This window comes from Ischnura elegans, chromosome 11 (assembly GCF_921293095.1).
Source record: "Ischnura elegans chromosome 11, ioIscEleg1.1, whole genome shotgun sequence".
NCBI classification, from domain to species: domain Eukaryota; kingdom Metazoa; phylum Arthropoda; class Insecta; order Odonata; family Coenagrionidae; genus Ischnura; species Ischnura elegans.
Window position 1 is genome coordinate 12,688,296 of NC_060256.1, and position 26,581 is coordinate 12,714,876.

The following is a 26,581-nucleotide window of genomic DNA, read 5'->3' on the forward strand; positions in this document are numbered from 1 at the left end:
GGAGTAGAAGACAAGAAAATTCTTTAGAAAACCTCTTGAGAAGAAGACTTCACCAGCCACATCATAAGGCATGATGGTGTGATAAAAGCAAATGCGAAGGACAAGTGGAAGGGAAGATTGGCAAATAAATGGTACATATGCTATACCTACATGGAATTGTGATAAATGAATTTAAACATATTGTTAAATATTAAAATATAAGCTGGCAGGAGACTTGAGTGGGTTGCTGAGTCCATTAATCTTCAAGTTATTGACGGCTGATGATGTAAGAAGCTAAGATGAGTATTGTATCCTACTGAAGTTGCTGAAGAAAGTTAAAGTGTATATATGATTTGAAGAACGACACAGGACAGGAAATTACTATTCCACACAAAGAAGTAAATGAACCAATTAAACAGAGTATAGTACAGGATTCTAAATATTAGATACAAATCAAAGTAATATATATGTTACTAGGAGGTTAAGGGCATCAGTGGCTACAACAACAATATCTCTAATTACAAAGTGTTTATATCAGCATAGCCTCATGCAGGACAATAAGAAGAAGAGGAATGCACTTGACGTCAGCATGCAACTTCATGGAGATAGAAACTGAAATCATCAATATGTAATTATCACTGAAAGGTAAATATTTTCGGCACGGCAACTAAAAATGGTTCGGCATTGGCAGACATAAATACCATGCGCGAAAAAAATATCATAGGACGACGAGACATGGGATATGGAAAAAAATACTATCTTGAGGATTTTAAAATAACTATTGAGTTAAAATGTCACGGAATCAGAACGATGAAGACAAACGATACAAGAACCTACAAGACTAAGTCAGAAGTTAAACACCAATTCTACCTCCGACATTGCCGGAGAGTACATAAGTGCCTCTTCTAGAAAGGTTTAATGTTCATACACTAAATACTTAACTTCCCCTATATTATGACGAGAGGTTTATCATAATATACGGATGTGAAAGGTTACGATTTTCAGCCACTTCTGAAAATGTAATCACACAATATTCTAGAGCAAAATGTGGCAACTGTGTCGGCGACGATCCATAATCGGTCGAATCATTGCCGTTGATTTCCACAGTAAAAACGTAACTGTATAATCCTCAGGGTTATGCACGTACGGAAGGGGAATTCAGGGTTACCCCACTCAAAGTGTCCTTGACCGTGTCTATTCGAGGGTACTAGCCTTTGATTGCCAAGGATATTTATACTGTCTACCACGTAATACTACGATTGAGAGTTTCCCGGCATAGACTGGCCGACAAATACTTGTTAGAGTACAAGTTGCACATGGAAGACTTACGCACTTCGACTATGAGCTATACACCAAGTAACACAAAAGAAATTGAAGTCTGTAGGCAAACATGAATCACATTACGATGTTTCATTCGCAATTTGTAGCTTAAAGTATTTTTATGCGCCAGAAACTTGATGAATTAAGAAATTTGCTGCGATCGCATATCATAGCAGACGACATTCATTGGCATAATTCTCACAGGAATGACATACATGCAATTATGTATAATTTATTAAATGATAAAGTCAATGGCGTGAAATAATTCGCTACTAAGCTCCTCTATGAGAGCTTTTATTGGCATTACTACGATCCTTGACGATAAAATCGAGCATAATTCTAGTTCGGACTGGGCCAGTACACAGGATCTCCGTGAACTTATGGATGAAGAAGGGCTAGGAATGGAAAGTATTCTAAATCGGAAGAGAAATAAAAATATCATTTTCGGCATTTTTCGAGAACGAAGGAAACTAATCTATTTCCGAGCAGGCACTGAACTATGAGCAACCAGCAAAATAAAAAAATAAAACATGCACGTCCTTGACACACAAGTTAAATAACGGTCACTCTAGGTTATATCTCCATTACTAATCTGTGAACTTAAAAAATAAATTGAAATTAAAAATTTTACTCACCATTGAAAATGGATTAGTAACCCTTGAGTACACACATAATACATCATAAACACTAATCAAAATACAACTTGTCCTTGGAGAATTTCAGTTCGTTTGGCTTCCTGAAGAGGGCAGCTCCTACTTGGCAATTTTCAGGAACGATGGGTTGGAAAGCGCATGCGTACCCTTTAATACTTTTACCACTTTTACTTTATTAGTAAAAAATAATAACCTAACTAGTCAACATTAAAGGAGTAGAGGAAACACCGTACTACATTTTTAAATGCGGCATCCACAAGAGTACGCTGCATTCAGAATTGCCGCGATGTCTTAATCGCACTCATGGCATGATCGCACTGTGATAAGTGCTAGAGCAATGGTAGTCGCAGAACGCGCAGAAGAAGTTGTTGTTGGAAAGAGATGGTTTGCTGTGAATTCTTGCTGCAGAGTTTCTTGGGCTACAATGCATCTAGCATTCATCTAATTCGCACCCTTTGCCGGTCATCCGCGTAGACTGAAGAATATCTCGCGAACGTTTTTTTCTTATGTAATTGCAAAAAAAGTTCAGTCACTGATTTGCACAGGATACACTTAACGTTGCTGTCAGCTTTACGAATGGAATGGATGAAGAGATGCGACCTGTTTTCAGTAGTCTTAGATTCGGCACGTACAAGCTGATGGACACATTTTTTACATAGATTCTTTTGGCAGGTTAATATTAATTATTTTGTAAATATTACAATAATTTACCGATAAATAGCGTAAATTAGGTTTCCGCAGGAAAGCATTCGATTTAATTTTTCTAACATGTGTGTTTTTTTACCAAGGATGGGCCAAGTTAAACTGGGACGAACGTGTAAAAGGTTGATAAGTTCCTCTCTGGGACTCAAGTTCCTACCCTCTCACAAATTTTGACCACTCAAAGGTATATCACTTCTCCATGGTCTTTATCAAAGGGGGGAGGTAGAGGGTTGCTAACTACCATCCCATTTTGTTGAGGGGGTATTGTCGCTCCAAAGGAAACCCCTCCACCCCAACCAAATCTTCTGGCACTAGCCATTGCTTAAACAGAAAGTAATACTTCGCATGATGACATTGTCATAAAAGCAATTCAAGATGACAGCATTGAGATACAACAGCGATATCCCACTGCAGCAAAAAATGTCAGCCCTAAAAAAGTTTATTGAAATTGATGATTTATCGATTCATACACCATCAAGAAGAAAAATCTACAAACCCAAGGTATTAAGGCCTAGTCGTTTGCTTTAGAAGATGTCACTACTGCAGACCACTCATTTTTAGTTTAATATGTATTACCAGGCTCATTGAAGACAGAAAACCAAAGTGTGACACAGCAGAGGCTTTAAACATAACCCCCTCTACCGAGGAAGAGAGAGGGGCAAACCGGAAGGTACGTAACTGTATTTCAAAAATATTTCCAAAATATCCTCTCTTAGACAATCACCAGGCACTAGGGCCAAATAGTAAAATGCAATGCCTTCTTCCAAAAGTAGGTAGGCATACCACAGCTGATACTCAATAGGAAGGTAGCCCTGCAGTCAGTCACTGATAGTCTTCTTTTTAAGTCAAGCAGACCTGGTAAGAGCTCAGGCAAGCAAGGATCCTGAATGTGGAATGACCATGTTTTCCATTTGCTATAGTCTATTCACTTTATGTCTGCGGGTGAGCTTTCGTGAGAGCCCGGACACTCTCGGATGGCTTCGCTGATAGGGAAGGGGGAGAGAGGAGCGAACATAACGTTGCCAAATGTACATAGCCACCCTACTTTGTCACTGGGAAAGTGCGAGTCATAGGTGGCCACAGGTATTTTGGCCCCGGTGCCGAGAAAATATAATTACTCATTTGGAAGACATTGGGGATAATCCTTTCACAGAAGCCACCGGTGGCATGGCCCATCTACCACGCCGAATGAGGCACCATTGGTGGAAGGCATACTTAGTCACATACAAGGAGAACGCATGAGGTTTGGCAACACTGCTCCACGAGCAGATTCACGATGTTCACTTGCCGGAGGTCTGAGAGCGACTAGCTGAAGCCACGCCTACTATTTGCAGATTGGCAAAGGCGAAGTCACGTGTAGAGAAACTTTCCCTCCCCACATCTTCACCTGCTTTGGCCACACCAGTCACCCGCAGAGATAAAATGAACAGAGTATAGCAGGCCCGTGGGCCTCATTTGTTCCTATTAAGCTCCATATATTATGTCACTCATACGCTTGCCTGGGCATAGGGCACCTCTGTTTCACTTTTATGTCTACTCCCACTCATGGGTTGATATATGTAAATCTTTCTACAGGGATCACATGCTTTACGTCATAAATCTAGCCTTGCCTTATTAATGTCATTCCCAGCAGTCCCCAAGAGTGGATTAAGCCCGTTGCTTTGGGTCTTTGGGTAAATTACTTTTTGTGGCACCTTGATAGCATGAAAACCTCTCGTTGATAATAAGCCTAAGGTCCGACATGCATTGACAAGTGGTCTTCAGATCTTTATCAATTATTTTCAAAAATTTTCTGCTAAGCTGGTGAAATAAAAAACTTTCACAGTAGGGACCCCTGAAATATTAACATCTTTACAATTTCTCCAGATATTATGGGAGGAATGGTCACCCTACCCTCAAAACTCCAATAGCACTTCCAACTAGCTCACCCCTATTATTAAAACCATGGAATATTTCACATGGAAAGAAACCATCACAGCAGTTAATGACAAGCAAACCTTAAAGACTTGCACAATAAATGACATTGACTTTAGTACCTAAAACATGTTTCGGGGTGATTAATAACCCAATGCCAGGGTTTACAGATCACTATTTAAACATAGCAGTAACCAAACTCTGGCAAAGAAATCACCAAGTCTAAAACATACTTTTAGACTGCAAGACAAATACTATCCATGAGCCAACCTGGACCTCTACAACTTTATGATTGCTACACAAAGGGTTCTTTCCTATGTCCAAAAACTTCACCCACAGCACATGATCAGTAGCCTAGAAGGATCTTTGTACGACACCCTGAGAATTATCCCCTTTGGAAGTTTAACAATAGCCTTGAGTTGTTCTTCCTTATAATCCTTATGATCCTCAATAACCGTTACTTTCCTAGATTTCATATTTAACAAAAATTTTCTTCAAAAGAAGTATTGAATGAGATAAAAAAAATTAAGTTCCACAAAAATTCAGAATTAGATGACTATAGCTTAAATTTAATCAACTGATATAATCTGAAGGAGAATTCAAATTGATTTGAAAATACATAATTTGAAAAAAGCAAAATCTGATTTCAACAAGGACTTTCTCTCGAAGTGAAGGTGGTCAGAAAATCATGACCCACTCAAAAAAAAATACTTTCTGCTGTTCAGTTACTTCCATGGGGTGAAAAACTTACAAATGGCAGAAATATTCGTATCTAGCCATTTAATAAACCAGAATATTCTCATTCGATGGTATTTTTACAAACATCAGTATAAATGTCTCAAATGCACCAATTGTGATAGGGAGTTAATTCTGTTGATTTACAAAACTATTTGATTGAAATGGCTCTAATATAAAACAATAAAATTTATATTTTTCAATAGGTATGGAGATCAGTTTTTAAAAAAACATTTCCACCACAACATGGTAAAGTCGAAACAAAAAAGTTGATCAATTTATACAACCACAACCTATGACTCAAATCATATTAACAACTACATAAAAACACTTAGCTCATAAAAACAATCGGGGCCAAATCAATTCCAGTTTCAAAACTGCATAAATAAATAGGTTGGATTAAGCCTCATACAAATTATGCATATCATTAAAGGAGTAGAAAAGTAGACAAAATACAAAAGCAACATGGTCCTCCGATTCAAACCAAACTCATTAATTCATGGATACGGATCCTTCCATCATCTTAAACAAGTCCATTTCATAAACACAGATTTTTTCTCAGCTCCTTTTAAATTATCCCTTAGCAATCAGCTTAACATGTACAACTTTACAATATTCTCAACACTTTAAAACATATTTTACAATACTGCTGCCAGAAAATTACATTACCCTGAAGGTGATTGCTGCAGTTTCTTTTTCCAATCTTCGTTGCCTTGTATTGCTTCATAATACAATAGTTTATCAGAATAATTCATATCTTAACTGAACAACTGATCCTCTGGTATATCAATATGGAGAGCATCTCTATATACAATGACCATGAAAATATCTTTTTCTGTATAAAACTACATTAATTTTGAATCACACTTCAGGAGGGGATCTAACAATATTTTAATCTAAATTTGAGGCAACCGGGGCTTTTAGACAAACACATAACTATTTCTAAAAACAATTCACATTTTGCATGAAATGCAAAAACACAAAATTAATATTCTATTAATTACAATAAACATATCACACAATCAGGGGTCAGGGAGGGGGGGAAGTTTCGGTACTGAACATAATGTACATTGAATACTCCTCAAAAAGGAGGGACTTGGGAATCAGGTAAATTACACTTTCGCTATCTTTGAACTTCAAAACGTCCACCCACTCAGAGGGATTCACGTACGAGGGAGTTGACGATTCACGCATACACACGCACACTCACAAACACTCGCTCTTACTTTCTTCCATACGCAAAGGAGAAAACATCCACCATGATTTTGTCACCCACTTCCGTAACTATCTCAGTTAATTTTGGATTTCAAAGTGTCTGTTTACAAATGTTCCCCACACTTGGTGAAAGTTCCTGAAGCGACAAGAGCACTGCTTCAAGTATCACTGCACCTTTGGCTTGGATAGGGAGCAAGCACTACGACTACCATCATGAGCATGCCACTTCATGTTTCGCCGCTTTTTCTGTAGGAAGCAAAGACAACAATGTCATTAGACAATCAATGCGTCAACTGAAATGCTATGCAACAAAATGATGCTGAGAACAAGAATAAGTCAGCCTGAAGGATCACTTTTGAATCCATTTCCATAACATTAGAAAAAATACTCTAAGTGACAATGGGAGAACAGACAACTAAATTATTTTCCACACAAGGTTCATTTAACCCAACCCATCTCTCTCAAGCTGTACTTTTCATAACGATACTGTACGTGCTGAAAACAGCTGGAATAAGTCAACCTTGCATGAAAAATTAAGTTGTTATTACGCCCATCATATGATAAAATTCCTCCAAATTGAGCCAGCAAAACACACTATGCTGGAATACATATAAATATGGTTAACCACAATGAAATTCTTTTTCCAAGAGCACTCCAAGAATTATTAAGTCCATCACCTATTTCAATCTGCCTCTTATTGATGCTTTCAGCACCACCTACGGCCAGGGAAATGAATCCTAATATGCAACATCACATACCGGACTTACCGGCATGAAATAGCTTGCTGGGAACATTTAATGGAATTAAAAGATTTTATGTAGCTCTTTTTAAAGAATGCTGCTTTATACCATAAGCTAAGGTTAAATACGTAGTAGAAAGCATACAAAATCAAATAATGCAGCTTATTTCATCATTTACCCAAAAGCATATCTGAAAACTTACCTTCCCTCTCACGCCTGCGTAGCTTTTTTCTTCTCCTGTCAATGCAGGCCAGCTCCGCTTTCACAGACATGTACGTTTTCCTAAGTTCCTGCAAATTTTGCTGCAGAAGTGCTATCCTCTGGGTGCCATCCAATTCAGGGTCTAAGTAACAAAAATAGTAATGCACCTAAGGTTACAGCATCTAACACATCATCAACATTACAGATGAGTTATTTTAATACAAACACTAACATACTAGATTAAACTTCATATAATAATAGATTTAATTGGTTTTATCACCAAAATACTTCAACTAACAGGCATTTTGTCTTAGAACTACATGTTTCGGGTATTATTTTTATGTAATACAAAATTTACAGCTCCATGAAGGGCCAAGATACAATGGAAAATAACGTTAACACTTAAACACATACAAATTAACTTCTAACAAATGATGTTGAACACTTACCCAGTTCTACATAGAAATTATACTTGGAAGGCCTAGGAGATCGAGAGGAAACAGCATTTTCAGCATTGGTCAAAGGAGTGCATCCCCCACTGGTAGAATTTTCTGAGGTGTCATCACTGTCACTTCCAGCTGTGAGCAAAAATATTAATTCATTTAATTCAAATAAAATATAGCAGTCTAACATCTCCTAATTTAATTAATTATGCCTTAAAATTATGATCAAATAAGTGTGTTACTTCTAGAATATGGAAAGCCCTTAAGGCGTAACTCCAACGCCAAAAAATCAGATCTACATACACATGCAATCCAATAGGAAATATACATTACACATCTGAAATTAATCTCTCCTGCAAACACTTTTCAATTTTTCCTAACATCACTACCATCTCATAGTAAAAAAATAACTTCAATTTTAAAAAAATATCAGGATAATAACACCATGCATTTAAGTACGATTGTTATAGCTAAGGAACATTTTCCAGCCTCCTCCTCCTAGGAGGGGTACAATTTGCATCTAAAATACTTTGACTACTCTTTGACTGGAGCTCACCATGAAGTTCAAGCCATGTCCAAGTCACATGTTTTTTAAGCACTTCATCCCGAGGCATGAGACTTGTTTTCAAATGCACCAAAAGCCTGTCTACATATCGAAGCTAAATGCTATCTTTATGGGTTTGGGTGGACACTTCGAATACTACACCACTAGGTTTATACCCTTGCTACACATTACAAATCAATTAATGGAAAAGTAGGTAATTAGGTAATTTTATAGTACCTGACATAACAGGCATCAGAAACATACTAGACATAAAAAAATTTTGATCAATTGAACAGATCAAATAAATAAGATAAACACATGAGAAGTAACATGATGAAGAGATGTAAGGATTGGATGACTAATTCGATACGACAACAACCAATACCACGTTGCTTGAATACCACATCTCATTAATTGATAAAAAAAACTCTGCAGATGGCTTAAATTTTTCCACTGACAACCACATAGTTATTTACTCTGCTGTGAAGTGTATCCATTAAAGCAAAGACATTATTTTCAGATATTTAAGTCATCCAACTATTCTCACAATAATGCCCACTTACATGTTACGCGCAAGCATGCTCAATAACTTGGACATGGCTTTAGCTTCGCATTGGCAACAATGACTAATCCCAAACATGATGGACGCTATCACTGCTTAGAAATAAAGCAAGGGAACTAACCAAGGTTTCGCCCGCGACCCGAGCCATGCCTCAGCCGCTTGGACCCTTGAGATATTGGGTCTTCAGATCTCCTGTGCGTCCTCCTCTTCTTCTTCGATGGAGAATCGTGCATGCCCGTAGATCCCGGAGCATGGCCCGACGAGTCCTTCTCAAGATCTTGCACATTCCTCTTCTGGGTCCCCGAAGCTTTGAGACCTTGGAGGGGCATCAGCTGATTGTTATCTTCCGAGTTGGACACATCAATGTTCAGAAGGGAATCTGAGACAGAAAGATCTGTATTTTGAAAAATGATGAAACCAAAAGAAAAGAACCTTAATGTAAGACAGACATCACAATCACACCAAAACAACTCAAAAATGCTGCATCAGGCAACAATCGCTAAAAAATTCAAATGATTCGAACAGGAGAAAAACAACTTTCCTAGGATTAGAAGATGTTATCATTCTGCAAAATAAAACTGTGGGCATCTACTGGGAAAACAAAAACACAGGGTCCTAATTGATCACAATAATAAGTAATACCCTAACTAGGAAGGAAAATTTATGAGTTTAGGCTGGGTTGATTGATGCACTCACAACAGACGGAACAGGAATCTTAATTCTTTGATGATATCTTAGAACACTTCATTGGGATAACTTAGGTCATGATAACTCACATTTACAGTATAACTACATACAAAAAATTCCCATTCTAAATTTGAATCCTTAAGCTGTCCACTGCCCGGAAATATTTCAGAACCTAATAAATTAAGTTGATCATATAACTCAGGAGGAAAAACAACAGCAAGAAGAACAATTTTTTTTAATGATTGCCAAAGCAACATTTTACATCTTGGAAATAAATACCATTAAGCTTATACTTTATGCTTTATACAACAAATAAGCTTATGCTATTTATTTCCAAGTATTTTCAATGGATGGAGTATTAACACATTTGAAAATTGCAAAAGAGGGTAAATTTGCTAAGACATACAGTAAACTCTTGATTTTACGAAGCAGGATTTTACGAAGTTTTCGATTATACGAAGTGATATTGCGGTCCCGGTGAAAAGCCTATGCTAAATACATGGCGCTATTCGATTATACGAAGTTTCGATTATACGAAATGTTTTGAATTTACGAACCTCGGCTCGGTCCCTAGGAGCAAATGGCATTCGTTTATACGAACTACGGCGAAAAATTTGTCAACAAAACTAGTTACGCCGGCGTAAGTAGCTAAAAAATCAGCGCTTCCAACTGTGGTCCATCAAAAGTGCGAAATCGTAAATGATAATGCAACTTTGGAGAGAAATGGGTCGCCAAAAACCTCACTGTGGGAATTTAGGGGAAGTAGGAGTTCGGTAAAAATATCGCGGCTGACATTATGCCCCTATTTACGTGCCTGTTCGTAAACATAGCATCGACAATAATTCGTAGTTTAGCATGTCAGGAAGGTCACGCGGAGTATTTCGTACCCCCCTAATTAACCCTTTGCACTGCTGTGAACGTACTTCGAAGACTACTTGGCTACTTTTCGCCGAAGCACTTCGAAGGGTCCCTAATCCGGGACCCTTTCCTCGACGAGCTCACCCTCGCTGGTCCCTGAAACAGGGCTATTTTTTAAAGCATTACCTGACGCAACCCTGGGTTTCAAAGGGTAAAGGTGCCATGGGGGGAAAAAGAGTAAAGTGCGTGTTACTGTGGGGCTGTGCGTCAACCAAACGGGCACGGAAAAAATCAAGCCCGTTGTCATTGGGAAATTTGAAAGGCCACGGTGCTTAAAACATGTAAATTTGGAAGCCCTCCCAGTTTTTTACCATGCAAATAAAAACAGCTGGATGACCCGAGAAATTTCCAGCAAACTGTTATACGTCTACAGAGAAAAATTGCTGGAGAGAACCGCAAAATTGTTTTAATAATGGATAATGCCACCGTTCATAAATACGTGGAAGATCTAAAATTGGCTTATGTTCGAGTCCTTTTTCTACCCCCGAACTCGACTAGCAAGTCCCAGCCCTTGGACCAAGGCATTATCCAGAATTTTAAAGTCCTGTACCGGAAGAAGCTTGAGCGGTATTACTTGCGATGGATCGGTATGTATATATTCATCTATTTTGCTCATGTGCGTTTGGATATCGATTTAGATATTTTTATTCATGATTATCATTCTTACAAATCTATTTGGTACTTTTAGAAATGGGAACAAATTAATAACATCCCGAAATGGACGTTGATACATGCAATCCGCGCCATAGCCGAGTCCTGGAGGGAGATTTCCTCCACTACCATCGCAAATTGCTGGAAATCGGCCGGATTCCCTCCGATAGCGCATCATGAGGATGTTCCCGAGGTTGATATTTGATACAACTAACCTCATAGTAATTTTACTGATTTAATATCACGGCTCTGGTTGAATCGTTACGTTGTACCTTCAGGAAGCTGCGGCAGATGAAATCGCGGAGGAGATTAGTGGCTTAAAAGAAAATTTTAAAAAATATTTGGAAAAAGCAGGAGGAGCACAGCGCGCAACATCAAGCGATTATATTGCGCTAGATGATGATCTCCAGGCTTGCGACGATTCGACGCCGGTGCCTGTGTCGGAAGAAGCAGCGGCCGGGCCTAGTCAGAATAGCAGTGACGACGATGATGAAAGTGAGGAAGTAATTCCACCTAATAAAAAAGAAGTATACGCTGCCTTCCAAACATTAAGACATTTTGATCTGGCTAACGATTTGGACCCCCAATTTAATTACCACTTATGCAAGTTAGAAACCATGGTGGAAGCGGCGATGAAGAAGGGAAAAAGGCAAAAAAAAAGTTTTTTTTTGGTAATATAATTTCGTGTATATATTGACCTTTGTGAATAAACAACTTAAATATCTTAAGTATTGGGCTCTATTTACCGCCAATTTATATTTCAGGCTTCTCGTAATGAAGACGCACTTCCAATTCTAACCATGAACTTTCTTCTCACGCGCTTCCCAGTTCTCCCATGCTGAGAGTTTTTTCTTTCCAAAGCCAATTGTTTACTCCCTCCTGCCGCCTTTGGCTGATCTTGCTGACACCCACCTTAAGCATCCCAAACCCTTCCTTCCCCAGCATTTCCCATTCATTCCCTTCCTAAGGTCACTGAGCTTGCGTGCGTCGTAACAAAATACGGCCCCCAAACGTGGTCTGAGGCAGAGCTGAAGGACCTTTCCCCACACTTCTTTCTCCTGCCCCCTTCACCACTCCTTATGCTGACCACACTTCTTTCCTCAGGCAATCCCTATCCCACTCTTTATTCACCCCACCCACTGGGAATGTTCTCCGACTGTGGAGAAGGGCATGGTTCATCTTTACCGGCAACGGGGGTAAGTTTTTAACCGGAGAGAGGCTGGAGAAGTATCTTCCACTATCGGGGAAATGGTGCCGTGCTTATAAAATTCTCTCTTCTTCCCTGCTGACTTTAAAATTGACATTTAATTATTTTCTCTTCGCTGTCCACTCTATATTTATTTACGATTATGGCACGCCTATTTTTTAGTGCTAAAACTAAGAAAATCTTCGCTCTATGTCAATGATCCTTTGCATAACTTTCAATACGGCGGAAAAAGAAACACGAAAACTAAATGAGGTGAAGGTACAGGTTTTTGCGTATCATTTTTGGGAATTCACGCAAGTGAACCAATACTTAACCACGTTGAGAAATGATAAAACGTCTCTTGTTGGAAAACAATCAATGTGGATAATAATGTTTCTCTCTCTATTTCTCCGATACTGTAAGATGTTTCTCCTGTCGTTTTCCGGTTGGAACCTTGCTCCTGTCGGCATAAAAGGAGAGAAACATACTATATGAACAGGTCACCTCACACCCGGTATGAAGAATATGGTCCTGATGAAGAGTTGAGTCTTTTATGGCAACGTCTGCAAAGATGATGGAACACAGTAGTCGGACGGAGAACAGAATTTACTTCAAATATTCGCCAGAAGATAATCACATCCTACTTTATTTATGATCGTAATTGAATCTCAGTGAAAATAGAGCACATTCTGCTGAAAATACGAAGTAACTCGAAATATTAACTTACGAAGGTTATTTTGGAAACGGGCTAAGACCCTCGTTTTTCTTTTTTTCTCGTCACTGAGCGATAGAGGGCGACGTAAATGGCGGTTAGGCCGGCGGCAGCTAAAATTCCGTGGGTGTCAGAAACAAATATCTATCTTCAGCATACTTAATAGTTGCTATTCGCTTCTAACCAAAAATTTATAACATTACTTTCTTATAATAAACATTGCAATTCATTATTTGATTACGTTTTCTAGACTGGTCGGGAATTTCTTTAGCGATCGTTGATGTTGAAGTATGAACAAGAAATAGGAATTTTATGGTGGAATAATTATTTAACGATTTTTCACATCATAAATCGAAAACAAAAAGCCTTTTCTATGAATTATACCAAGAATAACCACCGAAAACATTTAAATAAGACCGCTAAAGACAAAAAACGGCGGAAGAAACATAAGCGAACATTTTTTTCGTGACTTATGAAAAAGGTTTGAATTTACGAAACTCGATTTTACGAAGTGCCAATTTTCCGGTCCCACTGACTTCGTAAAATCAAGAGTTTACTGTAATAAGTAATACCAAATAAAAAAAGGTCTTAGTAATATGTTTCTAAAAATATTTTTTGATTTATCACTTACGGGTAGAAACATTTTGTGTAAATATTATCTCAAAAGAATGACTCACCTTCACTGAAATGATCCACTTTGTTTCCTTCAACTGGACTGTCGAGATCAATTTCAGAAGACTCTCGATGAGACTTTGAGCTGTCATTATCCATGCCAGGGGAAGAGCCACCTCTTTCCCTGAAAAATAATATTAAGGACTGGTTAAAAAATGATGCCCATAAAATACAGCCAATACTTAAAATTATATAATAATTATGCGTCTGAAAAATCACAAAAATTCTCTTTGAGAAGCTTTTCATGGATCAAACATCAAAAACCCATCCTCAACCTTGCCAATGAACCTATGGATTATTTCGTAAAATCATTAATCAAAGCTTTACAAAAGGACTTGCACAAATGAGGAATCATTTTTATAAAAAATAAACAATAAAAATGTGCATCACAAGTCTCATTTGCTATGTCCTTAAGTTAGCAAATCCTGTAGTAAATGTGAAACAGTATTCAAGAGAACAGAAAACAAGAATTCTCATTTCCTTTCCCCTCAAATTTTTAGAGTATAACAAAGTTATTGGAGGAATTGATTAAACAGATCAGAACATAAGCTACCACAGGATTGGTGTTAGGAGTAGAAAGTGGTGGGACCTCTCTCTATTAATGAGGATGATTGCTGCCACTGCCAACAGAAAGCATGAATCCTAGCCAAATCAGTCAGAAATAAAATTCATCAGCAAGAATTCAAAGAGAAATTGTTGAGACACCGTGAATAGAACCCTCCCCCGAGTACTGATAGTTTTATCCAACAGTTTCACCTAAAGCCTCGTGGTAGACAATGTGTGACTGGTTGGTCAAAACCCCAGTTCACTCATTGATTCGAGAGTGAAAAAAGATTGTGCATTACGTGGATCTTCCATGTGCCAAGAATGCAGTAAGTAAGTCAGTTGGATGTGCTTTACTGGATTGCACACAAAACAAATACAACAAGAAGAGATGTAATTGGTCAATGAATAATCTTCTTTGATTTAAATTCTATGCTATGTTGAAACTTGTATTTTACTACATCGCATATTTTACTTTCTAAGTGTTTCTCCAAATTCTCATGCATTTTAAAGTACACTAGACTAGAGGATAATAAAGTACAACTTTACAATTGTGTTGTACATGATTTGACCTTACAACTGCAAAGAGAGACCATAAGGCCTCCGCCAGACTCTGTTGTTTTGAATGTAATTTAGAAAATATTTGGTGGTATTTTCACTAACAGACTCTAGATAGTTAAAGTAGACTCTCATTAATACAAACAATGCTATTATGAAGTTCTCGTTAATACGAAGCAAATCGTTGGTCCCGACGAAAAGTCCTATACAAGCTAAAGTAAAAGAAACCTCATTATGAAATTTTCATTTTTACCACATTACGAACCTCAGTCCCAGTCCCAGCGGTTACAAAATGAACTTTATCACGAAGTTCAACACATAAGCAATGGCATTTAGGTGGAAATTCACAACGATAAGTTTTAATAATCGCGCCATGTTTAAGTTCTTCTCGTGTACTGTGCTCAAGAGCGTCAGTTATGGTTCTTTATTCAGTTTATACGCTACATCATATAGTAAGCTTCATTCCTGTGGAGTCATGGTGACCCACTCATAACCGCTCATAAATTGGACTTATAGCCTTCCTATGCACATTCTAGTTATGAATTTTCAGAGGTACGAGCATTCAAAATTGTCAAATTTCGAGAGTTAGGGCATACGTGTAATGCAGTGTTGCATTCGGCAGGATAACAGCACTCCTCGATTCCTTGCATGCAGTCCAGCTGGCAAGATTTGTCCGATGACGGCACAATAGGAGGGGCAGATAACCCTGGGCCAGCACGGTTTACAGCCAATCGCTGTCCCCCAAACGCACCTAATACACCCTCACCTAGTCATACAACGTCAAATGCATAAGGAGCACTGAAATAAGCCTGATCCACCCAAACAAGCCCTTTCTTCGAATCACCAAACCAGGTGATTCTTGCTCTGGGTCCTTCATGCTCGTTGCCCCTTCCGACTCCTTTCTTCGCGGAACCCTTTGTAGGCGTTTCCCTTTCTTAGCTGGCAACCTTGCCCCCTACCCCGACCTAGACCATTCTTCCTATCATCGGACAACTCTCGGCGGCCGGACTGTAGGTTTATCAACTTAGGAACAATGTCTTGGGATGCACCTAGTTCGTATATCGGACTGACTGTATTCGGGAAGATATCAACCCTAGATTGCGTCATGCTGCATTCTTCTGACGAGAAACTGAAACGTATTTTCCTAATCATATACATTTTCACGTAATTTAAACGCGTTTATTATTTACTGTTTTTTCTCTAACGATTCCTAAAAGAAATGTTTATACGAACTTCATTATTACAGACCTCCGGTTTTTTAGTCCTGTGAACTTCGTAATAACAAGTCTACTCTACATGCAAAAATGAAGAAGATCAGACAAAAAGTTCCTTAGCGTTAAAGGGATAATTTGATCTAATTTAAGCAGTAAAAATAATATTGTAACTAAAGGAGTCCAATTCTGCATTCCAAACAAACCACTACGTTCATTATAATGACAACCGTTTTGGCAAAAATGTACTTTATTTCCGATGTACTATAGTAGTAGATCAAATAAAGCAGTAGAATTAGTTTTTTAGTACTACTGTATACATTTTTGAATCACCCTATCAACTTAAACACTTCTAAAGAAAATATCACTTACTCTCGAGGAGATCCAGAAATAGTGGAGAGGGAGCTTTCAGGTGTAGTTGGAGGAGTGTTATCCATGACAGGGGCAGCATCATTGCCTCCAGCATCCTTGCCCTTGGCTGCCGCTGTGCCGGCACTTTCGCTGCCAGGACCACTGGGCTCATCATCGGCAGCAGCAGCAGCCGAGCAAGGGGCGGCTGACGGCCTGCAAGGGGCAGCTGCTGCACCTATACTGCTCTCGCATGAATATGCTTCCATGGATCCTTTAAGCAGCTGACTACCACCAGAAAGGCCTCCACACACATTCGTGTCATTCCTCAAGCTTTCAGCACGAAGGAGGCTGCTCGAGCTGCTATTCTCATTCCCAGGAACGCTGGCAAAAGGCATCTCTGGCACCTGAAGGAGGCAAGTGGGAATTTTATGAAATTGAGCCCAACCAATCAAGGTTAAACATAACAATACCACTTTAACGTTTACAAATAAATTATTCTTAATAAGGAACATCAGACAAATTACATTATGGTTAGATATTAAAACATATATATACTCTAAATGCTTGAGAATGTACGAAATGGAAAACAACAGTAAATATAGCAGGAACAATATAGCAATTTCTTTGACTACTAGTACCATTTCCCAAACATTATCCTCAAACTACATATTCCCTTAGTTCTCAATGGATTCCAATAATTCTTTCTAAATGCTCAGTTTTCACTCTGAGTGTAGTTCTACCGTCTACCATACAATCTATTAAATTCTTTTTCAGACATATGTAGTTCACTCTGGGACATTTCATTGAAAAATGACAGCTTTTAGACAAAATATAAAAGAAAAAAAATTAAATCTCAGGTTGTCCTTGACTTTTAACATTTAGAAGAAATAAATACTATAAAGGTCGAAATGTGTTTGCATTATGAATAATTTATAGCCTTACTACACAGTCGTACCGGAGATCGTAGACGCTAAGGTAATTCTCAACACTTCTAGAAAATTATTTCAAATTCAATCATAATAAATTCCCTGATAATTATACGCTTTAATTTCTTCCTAAATGAGTTTCATATAGAAAATATGTATTCCCATTAACACTCTAAGCAGAAGTAAAGCAATAGTGAGGTCATAAATTCTGATGGCATCAAAATAAAAACTTAAGATACTATGAAGCAGTTCAGGGGAAAAAAATTTATATTACAGTACTAAAATATTCACACTTGACAACAAACACCACAAATCATCATCTAAATGTCACTCCTTGATTTGCACAATCCATATACAACAACATCAGCAGAAAAGCAATTGGTGATTTCCTTTAAGAGAAGAAGCCTATTAACAAGGAATATTATGGCACAGCAGGCATTTTTTCAATACTGAAATTTAATTTCAATAATTTCGAAGTGAGTCGATAGGTTTTGCAGCTTAGAAACCAAGGAGGGCCACTGCATAGAACCACCCTTAATTCTCAATATCAAGACCAATTTCATAGGCAAAAGACCTTTCTCCTGAATGCAGCCTACTTTCACTGCCCACAATATTAATGCATCAAAGTTAAGCAAAAAAGAGAAATCCGTGATTATTCAATTTTTCTACACAATGATGACTTACATCCATTCCCAAACTTTCCAATAATGCCATGAACTGACCTTAGACTGCTTCTCTGGGATCTCTTGACAACACTCCCGGGAGTCATTGGAAGCAGGAACGGGACTGCCAGGTATTGTCTCCTCGCACAGAAGTGATCTGCTCCACCAAAAGATAATGCAGAAAGTTAACACTTATTAATTTCACAAATATTAAGCCAAACTCCACCACCATCAACAGGCATTTCTAGCCTTTGTTGGGAACCTATAAGTATGCCAGAAATTTCCCTTTTCAGCTGGCTCGGAATCGAAGAAACATTTCTTCATCACTTATACATGCATCATTTAAGACAGGAACATCAAAAATTAATATGTACTTTCTGGCAAAAAAACAATTTCCATCCAAGCAAAAGAAGGTTGAAATTTTTAAAATTACCACAAGAAGAAGTTTAAGAAAGTTTGGTAAACTATTATTTTTATCGGTATTGTTAGCATAAATATGATTTAAGACAGGACGTTTTCATAAAAATAATTTTGTCTTAACTTAGATATTTGATTAATACTGGTAATACAGCTAAATCTACGCTTCTAACTGCACTAAGAACAATAGACAACATTGGCAACTGTAGCATTTCCTAGGGTCCTCGGCTTGTTCCTTCAACAGAAACAGGAGAGCAAAAAATTGGAAGAAAGGCTTTCATTGAGTAGATTTGTACCCACTGATATAATGATATATATTAGCTATAGGGCTTTAATCCTGATAGCCACTGTATTCAAGACAAAGACACAAGGCAGCCATAAGATATTTTGGGTTCTCAGGTTGCATCTGATGAAAAATTGGTTGATCTTGTTACTCACTGCACATGAACAAAAGTGGATGATACTTTGATAAACAGTTAACACATTAAATGAAAATATTTGGCACTGAAAAAAATGTTACACCCAATTTTATTGAAGATGAAAATCTTATCATAGTTCCTAAAAAGTTCCTCTTGTATATGCTAAGGAATGAAAATGGAGTGTGAACCCGTGAAATTTAAAGATACAAGGGTAAATTTGTAGAAATAAATAAACAATTGGCAGAAAGAAATGAAGACTAGAATTACATAGCACGCCATTACATAATGACACACATGAATAATCCAATATTCCTACTTGGGACAAGTAGACATAATATTAAATGCATAATGGATTGCCTCACTGAATCGAAATGACTACACCAAAGTTAAATGAAAGTTTAATTTTGAAAGCCACTTACCTTAGACTGCTTTCAGCTTCCTCTTCAGCCTTGAGTTGGATTTCCATCTGCTCCTTATTATCACTCTCCTTTTCAGATTCAGATACTTTCCAGTCGGCACTCTCCTCCTTCACTGGGTTGTCCTTGGGCAATAAATCTTCGACCTTATCCTTCGACATCACATCCTCAGTCTCTTTCTTGGGGGAAGATATGACAAGACTCAAACCTGGCTTTTCACTCTCAACCTCCTTCACTCCCTCCTCCTCCTCCTCCCTTGCTTCCTCCTTCACACCCAAAATATCAGTCTTCAAGGAAGGTGGCTTTGCACACTCAACTTTGGCACTCTCCACAGTCAACACTGTCTCTTCCTTAGATTTCCTCTCAGACTCATTGTCACTCGATTGCACTGACTCATCATCACCAACTTCGTCCTGCTTGTTGTCAATAACTAGACGGCTTTCTTCACTACTGTCTGAATCTGTGTCTGTGGACGAATCATCTTCCCTAACAACAACACTTATGCTTTCCTCTGCCAACGGGGTTGTCTGGACTTTGCTAACAACTTGCTCTTTGGGCTCTGGAGATTTAGGTGTCTCCTCAGCCTTTTCAGGCTTCTCCGTCTTCTCCTCCTGCTGACTCTCGTCAGGCAGTGTTATGACAGCAGGAATCACCCTGGTGACAACCACAGCTTCCTCATTCTTCTCTGCAGCTGGAGGGGCATCCTTCTCCTTTCCACCTCGCCTGAAGAACTCCTTCACCGGCTTCTTCCCAAAGAGAGTTAAGTTGTCCTCATCATCATCATCCTCATCCATTATTTCAGATGAAATTGCCCTCTGGATGGCAGCGTTGATAGACTCATCGCCTTCACCTTCTCCCTCTTCCTCCTCATCTTTGAGAAGCAACTTCATCACCTCATCGTTGAAAGGATCTGCACACTTGGGAGCCTGCGGCTTCTTCACAATCACTGCTTCAGTTTCCACACCATCTTCCTCTTTCTGGACCACCACTTTCACAACCTCTGACCTCTCCACAGCCGCAGGCTTGGCATCCTTCTCCCCTTTCTCCGGGCTTGATTTACTCGACAGGTCAAACATAGGCATGGGAATGAGGCAAGGGGGCTCATCGTCCGACTGTTTCCTTGTCTCCTCAGACTCCTCACAACTGCTGTCCATCCCTCCACTGCTGACAAATGAGGCTGGGAAGAGTTCTTCGTGGCGCTGGGGGTAGCTAAAGAGAGGAGGCTCAGCCTCACCAGGCTCGGAGATGATAAGACGGTCACCGCTCTCATCACCACCATCATCGTCCTCACCCACGTCTCCATCGGCTGATGAAGGGAGGTCACCAAAGAGACAGAGGGGCTCAAGATCAAGGGAGTGCATGGACGGTGGGGAGACGGCTGTCGGGGAATGGAGGGAAGGTGACTTGCGAGGGGAGAACATGGAGGATGAAGACGAAATCATTCCAAATGGGCTGGAGCGATTCTTTGCTGATCTGCTAGCTGAAGAAGTTGAAGGCTTCTTAGAAGATTCCTCCTCATCTGGGAGGGAGATATGTTTAGTAGAGAGGGGAGGAGGAGCCTCATCTTCTTCAGAGCTGGCAGTAGCGGCAGACGGTTGCTGTTGCTTTGTGGTCGAGCTCTCAGGAGAGGACGAAGTTGAAGCCTTCGATTGAGTGGTTGGTGCAGCATCTGATTCAGATTTCACTTCCGTCCTGACAGGAGACAATGATTTGGCTGGAGTTTCATCACTGCTTGGAGATTCCTCCCTCTTCTTGGCAGCTGCAGCAAGGGCCGCAACTGCAGCAAGGGCCGCAGCTGCAGCCCTTCTCCCTGAAGTGGGCCTGAAGCTAGGAAGATTATCAGACCACCCAAGGCCCTCCTTGCTGCTCTCCACCGCTTTTGAAGGTGAAGTTTTGGGCTCTCGCCTCATCAATCGACTGTTGCACCTACGTCCAAGCTTCATTCCCCTTTCCTCAGTGATAAGGGTGTCCCGCTTTGACCGCACTTCAAATTCAAAAGGTTCAGGCTCTTTAAACTCATAAATATCTTCAGTGACTTCTTCAACTGGAGCACTCGCCTCAGAAACCAGGGTAGGGGGCTCCTTCACGTCCGATTCCTTTGAGTCAACGTCCTCCTGTGTAGGATTCTCCATGGTGACATCCATCCTGTCACCTCCATCACTCTGGGTTGCAGGCAGATCGATTGGAAGCTTCACTGCCTTCTCAATTCCCTTCAACTCTGACCTGATCTGATTCAGATCAAAGTCTCTTCCCTTGGGTGCATCCTCCTCCATTTCCATGGAGGATGATTCCTGGGGCAATCCAGCTTCATGCTTCTCCGAGTCATCCCTAGCTGATCTCCTGGTTGTCCTCTTTACCCTCTTCTTTTCACTGGAGGGTGGTGCTTCCTCAGATATCACCTCAGACGGCCGTTCTGGCTCCTGACTCTCAGCATTCTGTGGCCCTACAGATGACCCATCTGTACTTTCAGGGCCTTCTTCAGCAGCCCCCTCCTTCCTATCCTCGTCCTCATCCTCCGTTTTCTCCTTCTTTCTCTTGCCCCGCTTACGGAGGAACCGGTCACCACCTTTCGTTTCTTTGGCACTGGGCTTCTCTTCAGAGATAGCAGCCACAGCAGCAGCTATGACTGCCTCCTCAGCCTTGGATGGCACAACCGTGGTCGATGTTTTCCTTTCGCCACGACTCCTCGTCCTCAATGGTTCCACATCGGGTTCAGGCTCAGATTCGTACTCTTCACTCTCAGATTCTGATGGCATTGATACATCTGGAAGGAGAGGAAAAAAAATGAAAACATTATTTACAGTTGTAATATTTTCAATTCAAAACACATACTTGGCCAACAAATATGATGTTAAAACCATAAACTTACGCAACACTCTACATACGATAAAAAATAAGACAAGATGACAACTGATATAATATAATACGTAATAAATGTCCTAGGTAGGTAATAAAAAAATCAAGAAAATCAACTAAGCTTAAGTTGACACTTTAATGATTAAGAGCCAAACTTACATCTTACAAGAGCAAAACAATGGCAAATGAATACCAAAATCCTTGAATTACTGTGATAAAATAGTTGAGTTTAACTCTAATAAAATGGCATAGTAGCTGAAACCATTCTGGAAACGAGTGCTCAAGAGTATTTTCTTCATTTTCATCAGGGACCTCTTCCACAACATAATTGTTAGGTTTTGATTCAACTTGATGATAGAATTTTAAAAACAAAACACATCATGCACTGTTAATAAAGATGGATGAAATTTTGCAATGTTTTACATAAATAAAAGAGAAAAAGTCCATTTTAGGTATCCACAGTCAACAAGAATTGAAGGTGATACAAACATGAAAAGGAGCAAGAGACTGGGATGCCTAGCCACCAACAAGCTTCGATTTGTTTTCAAAATATTAATTTAAATGTATGTACTAAGTTTATCAATGGATGACAGGTAAAAAAGAAGAATGTTAATATGCCTCATAATTGAAATGAAAAAAGATAAAGCATTAATGTTTTAGCAAAAATTTAAATTGGAAAGAATAAGATTTTTTATGATGCATGAAAGATTTCAAACTAAAATGAACCTATTGGAATGAAAATATATTTTTTCAATCCACCAGAGAAATGTTAAATTCAGCAATGAAATAATAAGTAACTAGAACATGCAAGATTATTATTAAATTGCATCACAAGTCTGCTGCCAATCCTTTATCGTGTTATCTCCGTAAAAGCTTTTATGTAAAATTAATGAGATAATTTTATGACTGTGTGCTATGAGAAAAAAAGCACAATTAAAAAAATGAACTGAACCTGAAGAAGAATATCAATTCACCAAAAGTCAAAGAAAATATACTGACATGTACAATTCTTACCCTACTAAATTAATATTCAACTCAAGTTAACTTATGGCATCAAGTTAACACACTGACATCAGTGAAGAGAGAATGAAGAACAGCATGCACCCCATCATGGCCAATGATTCCTGACATGATCCCCAGGCAATGAATCTCATATGTGATGGCAATTACCAGTGTGTCCTGACATCCTGCGAGACCGCCTTCTCATCTCCAATGAGAAATTCCCACTCGACACCGGCGAAAACTCTGTCGAGGCATTCATTCCTGCATTGCCCCTCGTGGTAACACCTCGAAAACTGTTGCCGCTGGAGGTGGGAGTGGTAGGGTGGGGGGGAGCACCAGACATACCAGTGGCACCTCTAACACTCGGAGATTGAGAGGACGATCCACTCGGGGTGGCAGACCGCGTTTGAGCACCCATCTGCTGGTAGTGCTGGCTGCCCGGAGGCCCGGCACCATTGCCAGTGCTGTCGATGGAAGTACGGCTGCTACCTCCAGACAGAGACGGCCTGCCCCGCTTGCCCATCGGCTTGTTTGACTACAAGACGGAAACAAAGAAGACCTGGTAAAAAACTTAAAACAAAAATAATTTTTCAGCACTAATCATAAAATGTTCAATCAGCCCATTTACATGTCCAACACACATTATGAGTCCAACACTGCTGCTCATCTACTTGATTATGTTAGTTATATGAGGCATTGCAATATTTCCCCAGGATTTATTCAAACACAACGCACTTCCTTGTTACAACAACATTATCAAGTTTTTGAAACAATGAAACAACCCATGTTCAAACAAATCCAGGGGAAATACTGCAAAGTCTCCTTTAACTAATATTAATATTATTAAGAGCTTCTACCGCATCGTGTTGCATATCATAAAAGATAATTATGGTCAAGGACCAAAACCCTAAATATTACAAGACTTCCCATATATCTTCTTCACAGAGATTATAACAAAAAAAAGGGGGACTACACTCCGAGAAATGCATTATTACAAAAGAAAAATGAGTGCAAACCATTAACAAGTATGCATATGTCTAAAAAAAGAAAACAACTGTCAAATTTGCAAGAAGAGAGGCAAGCAATTCCCCTCGTGCACTGGCATCACGACAAACGTACTAATTACCACAAATTCATTCTTCTTTCATTCTTATTTAGAGAAAATATAGCAGTACATAATTAAACTTGCTTTCTATCAACCCAAAGAGGTATGAAATCAACGTATCTACACAGAGGTCTTAAGAAGCAAAACTTCATAATGACCAGCAACATTTTAAGCATTAGAATGTAGGAGGATCAACAGCCAACTTGAACTACATATGTAGTACTAATAATGATAAATTTTTCAAATATTTTGATCTGGTGTAAAACCCAAGAAAAATTCACCTATACCAATTGCCAGGAGAACCAGAAACACTTCATCACTAGCATCAGTTTTAGGTCAAGAGCACATTTATCAGAAAAGACCACAGTGAATGGTGGTTAAAGTGCAAAGCTCTAAATAAAACAAAGGAAGCCCCGCACACACGAGTAATCTATATGGCACTAGAGATGCATTGAATTCATCATAAAATGAGACGCTCCACTCACTTGTGACTGCTGCTGTTGTCTCAATCTTTTGGCTCTTGTAGGGTTCCAGCTGAGATTCTCGGCTATGCGACTTCTCTTGATCCACTCATCATAACGAGTGTTCCATCCAGTGTAGTGGACCAAGTAAAGGGTCTGGTGACCATCCATTTCAGTATCCACAACCTGAAGGAGGGAGGGCAAAAATTTTCTTTAGCAACCAATCGAGCAAATGCTTCACTTAATGACTAAGCTAAGCATGAACGAATTTAATTCCAAGAAATTATATTATCAACTTTATGGTCCACTCATTTGGCCAGGATCTTTACACTGTCATCTTCTCTTCTCTGTGAAACTCTCAGCTATCGTACTTATCCACCATTATACAAACTTATGATTAACCTCAGGTTTCTGCAGCAATATAAAGCACTAGTGGTAATATTTGTGTTTACACTTGTGTAAACATTCAACATGAGGCAATTTGGCCAGCTCTTCCACATATGTCAAAGATATGTACTGTCATGCAACAAATTGTACACTGTCACAACCTTAAAGAGTTTCTTTTCACCACTGTGGTCCGTGTGCTGTGGTCAAAATAACTTGAATAAGAATCTTGTAACATCACATAAAAAGATCTGGATAGTCAACGATTGAATAGTTTCATTATAATTAGGGACATTAAAAATTCGACAATATGATAACGTGAATTCGGGGGTTTCCTAGAAATTTCAACAATTCAAACAAGATTTATCATCATCTTTCGTTCCTCTATTCAAGCTGTTGCCACTATTAAGCGTGTGGAAGCCACATTTTACCGATAAATTAACTAACTGGATGCTTTTATATTTAAATAAAAAAAAAGTGGGGAATGAACAGTAATTTACTTCAGAAATTCAAGATTGCAATTAATATTGCTGTTTCATCAGCGAAATTGACTAAGCACTGTCTTCATCAACGGCATACAATTTAAACACTCCTCTGCTTTCATTGCATTTTTTACAAAATTACTTGCAGATAATGAAAAATTATTCCTGAAAGGAAACACATACCGAATACGTCTGAATATAGTCCCCCCTTTTTTTCCAAAAATGCCCGATACTAAAGTTAAGGGGGGGACTATATTCAAACCTATTTTTTAAATTTTTTTCCCAAAACTCAAGCCTCAAAATAAGGGTGGGGGGACTATGTTCAGAGGGGGACTATATTCGGAAGAATACGGTACTCATCTCAAGGATAAATAATGACCTAAGGGAAATTAGGTGTATTCATATAAAATAATACATGCGAACAAGTTTTTGAAAATGCCCTTTTAGTAAAAAAAAATGACAAAGAAGTAGATCATAATGTTAATGAATTATTGGTAGACTAGATATAAAAGAGTTGCCACACAGTTGTTCATGATGTTCACCAATTAAGAAATTCAAGATTAAAAGATGCCTTTCTCGTCTGGCAAAGCCTACAATGTCTATTTCCAAGTACAGTGAAATCTCTTCCTTACACACCCCCGCTGTATGAGAAATTCCAGTGAACGAACAAATGACATTGGCCCTGCCAACTGCCTATTTCAACATACTTAATAGAACCTTTGAAAGTCTCTAGTGATAGTTGATAAGCTAAACTGAAGACATGAAACAGATTCCAATGAATTAAGTATTTTCCCAAAAAATGCCACTAAGTTTTCAACCTTACCTTGGCTTCATAAGTCACTTTTGATTCATGAGTTGGTCCATAATATACTTTGAGCTTGTCACCGATGCCAACATGAATGTGATTTGACAGCTGTCCCATATGCCTGTAAAATACAGAAAGATAATAATGTA

The 26,581-nt window shown here is 38.9% G+C and overlaps 2 protein-coding genes across 6 annotated transcripts in view; both read right to left on the reverse strand.

Annotated features, from left to right (window-relative positions):
- Window positions 1-2,143, reverse strand: part of LOC124168385 (steroid hormone receptor ERR1-like) — a 285,285-nt gene extending 283,142 nt beyond the window's left edge. The window contains exon 1 of the mRNA XM_046546599.1: window positions 1,935-2,143. The gene's annotated coding sequence lies outside the window, so the exon portion shown is untranslated. The remainder of the gene's footprint in view (window positions 1-1,934) is intronic.
- Window positions 2,144-5,331: 3,188 nt separating this feature from the next.
- The window catches only part of LOC124168059 (AT-rich interactive domain-containing protein 4B), a 46,123-nt gene continuing 24,873 nt past the window's right edge, over window positions 5,332-26,581 (reverse strand). For 3 of the 5 annotated variants that reach the window (XM_046546163.1, XM_046546162.1, XM_046546167.1), the window contains 11 exons: window positions 26,451-26,553; window positions 24,786-24,947; window positions 23,364-23,730; window positions 19,341-22,101; window positions 18,146-18,242; window positions 16,519-16,901; window positions 13,840-13,958; window positions 9,130-9,402; window positions 7,909-8,037; window positions 7,461-7,601; window positions 5,332-6,764 (listed from right to left, as the gene is read on the reverse strand). In XM_046546163.1, coding sequence (XP_046402119.1) covers window positions 6,730-6,764; window positions 7,461-7,601; window positions 7,909-8,037; window positions 9,130-9,402; window positions 13,840-13,958; window positions 16,519-16,901; window positions 18,146-18,242; window positions 19,341-22,101; window positions 23,364-23,730; window positions 24,786-24,947; window positions 26,451-26,553 — 4,570 coding nt within the window. In that variant the 3' untranslated portion in view covers window positions 5,332-6,729. The remainder of the gene's footprint in view (window positions 6,765-7,460; window positions 7,602-7,908; window positions 8,038-9,129; window positions 9,403-13,839; window positions 13,959-16,518; window positions 16,902-18,145; window positions 18,243-19,340; window positions 22,102-23,363; window positions 23,731-24,785; window positions 24,948-26,450; window positions 26,554-26,581) is intronic. The other 2 variants (XM_046546166.1, XM_046546165.1) reach the window with 2 other exon arrangements.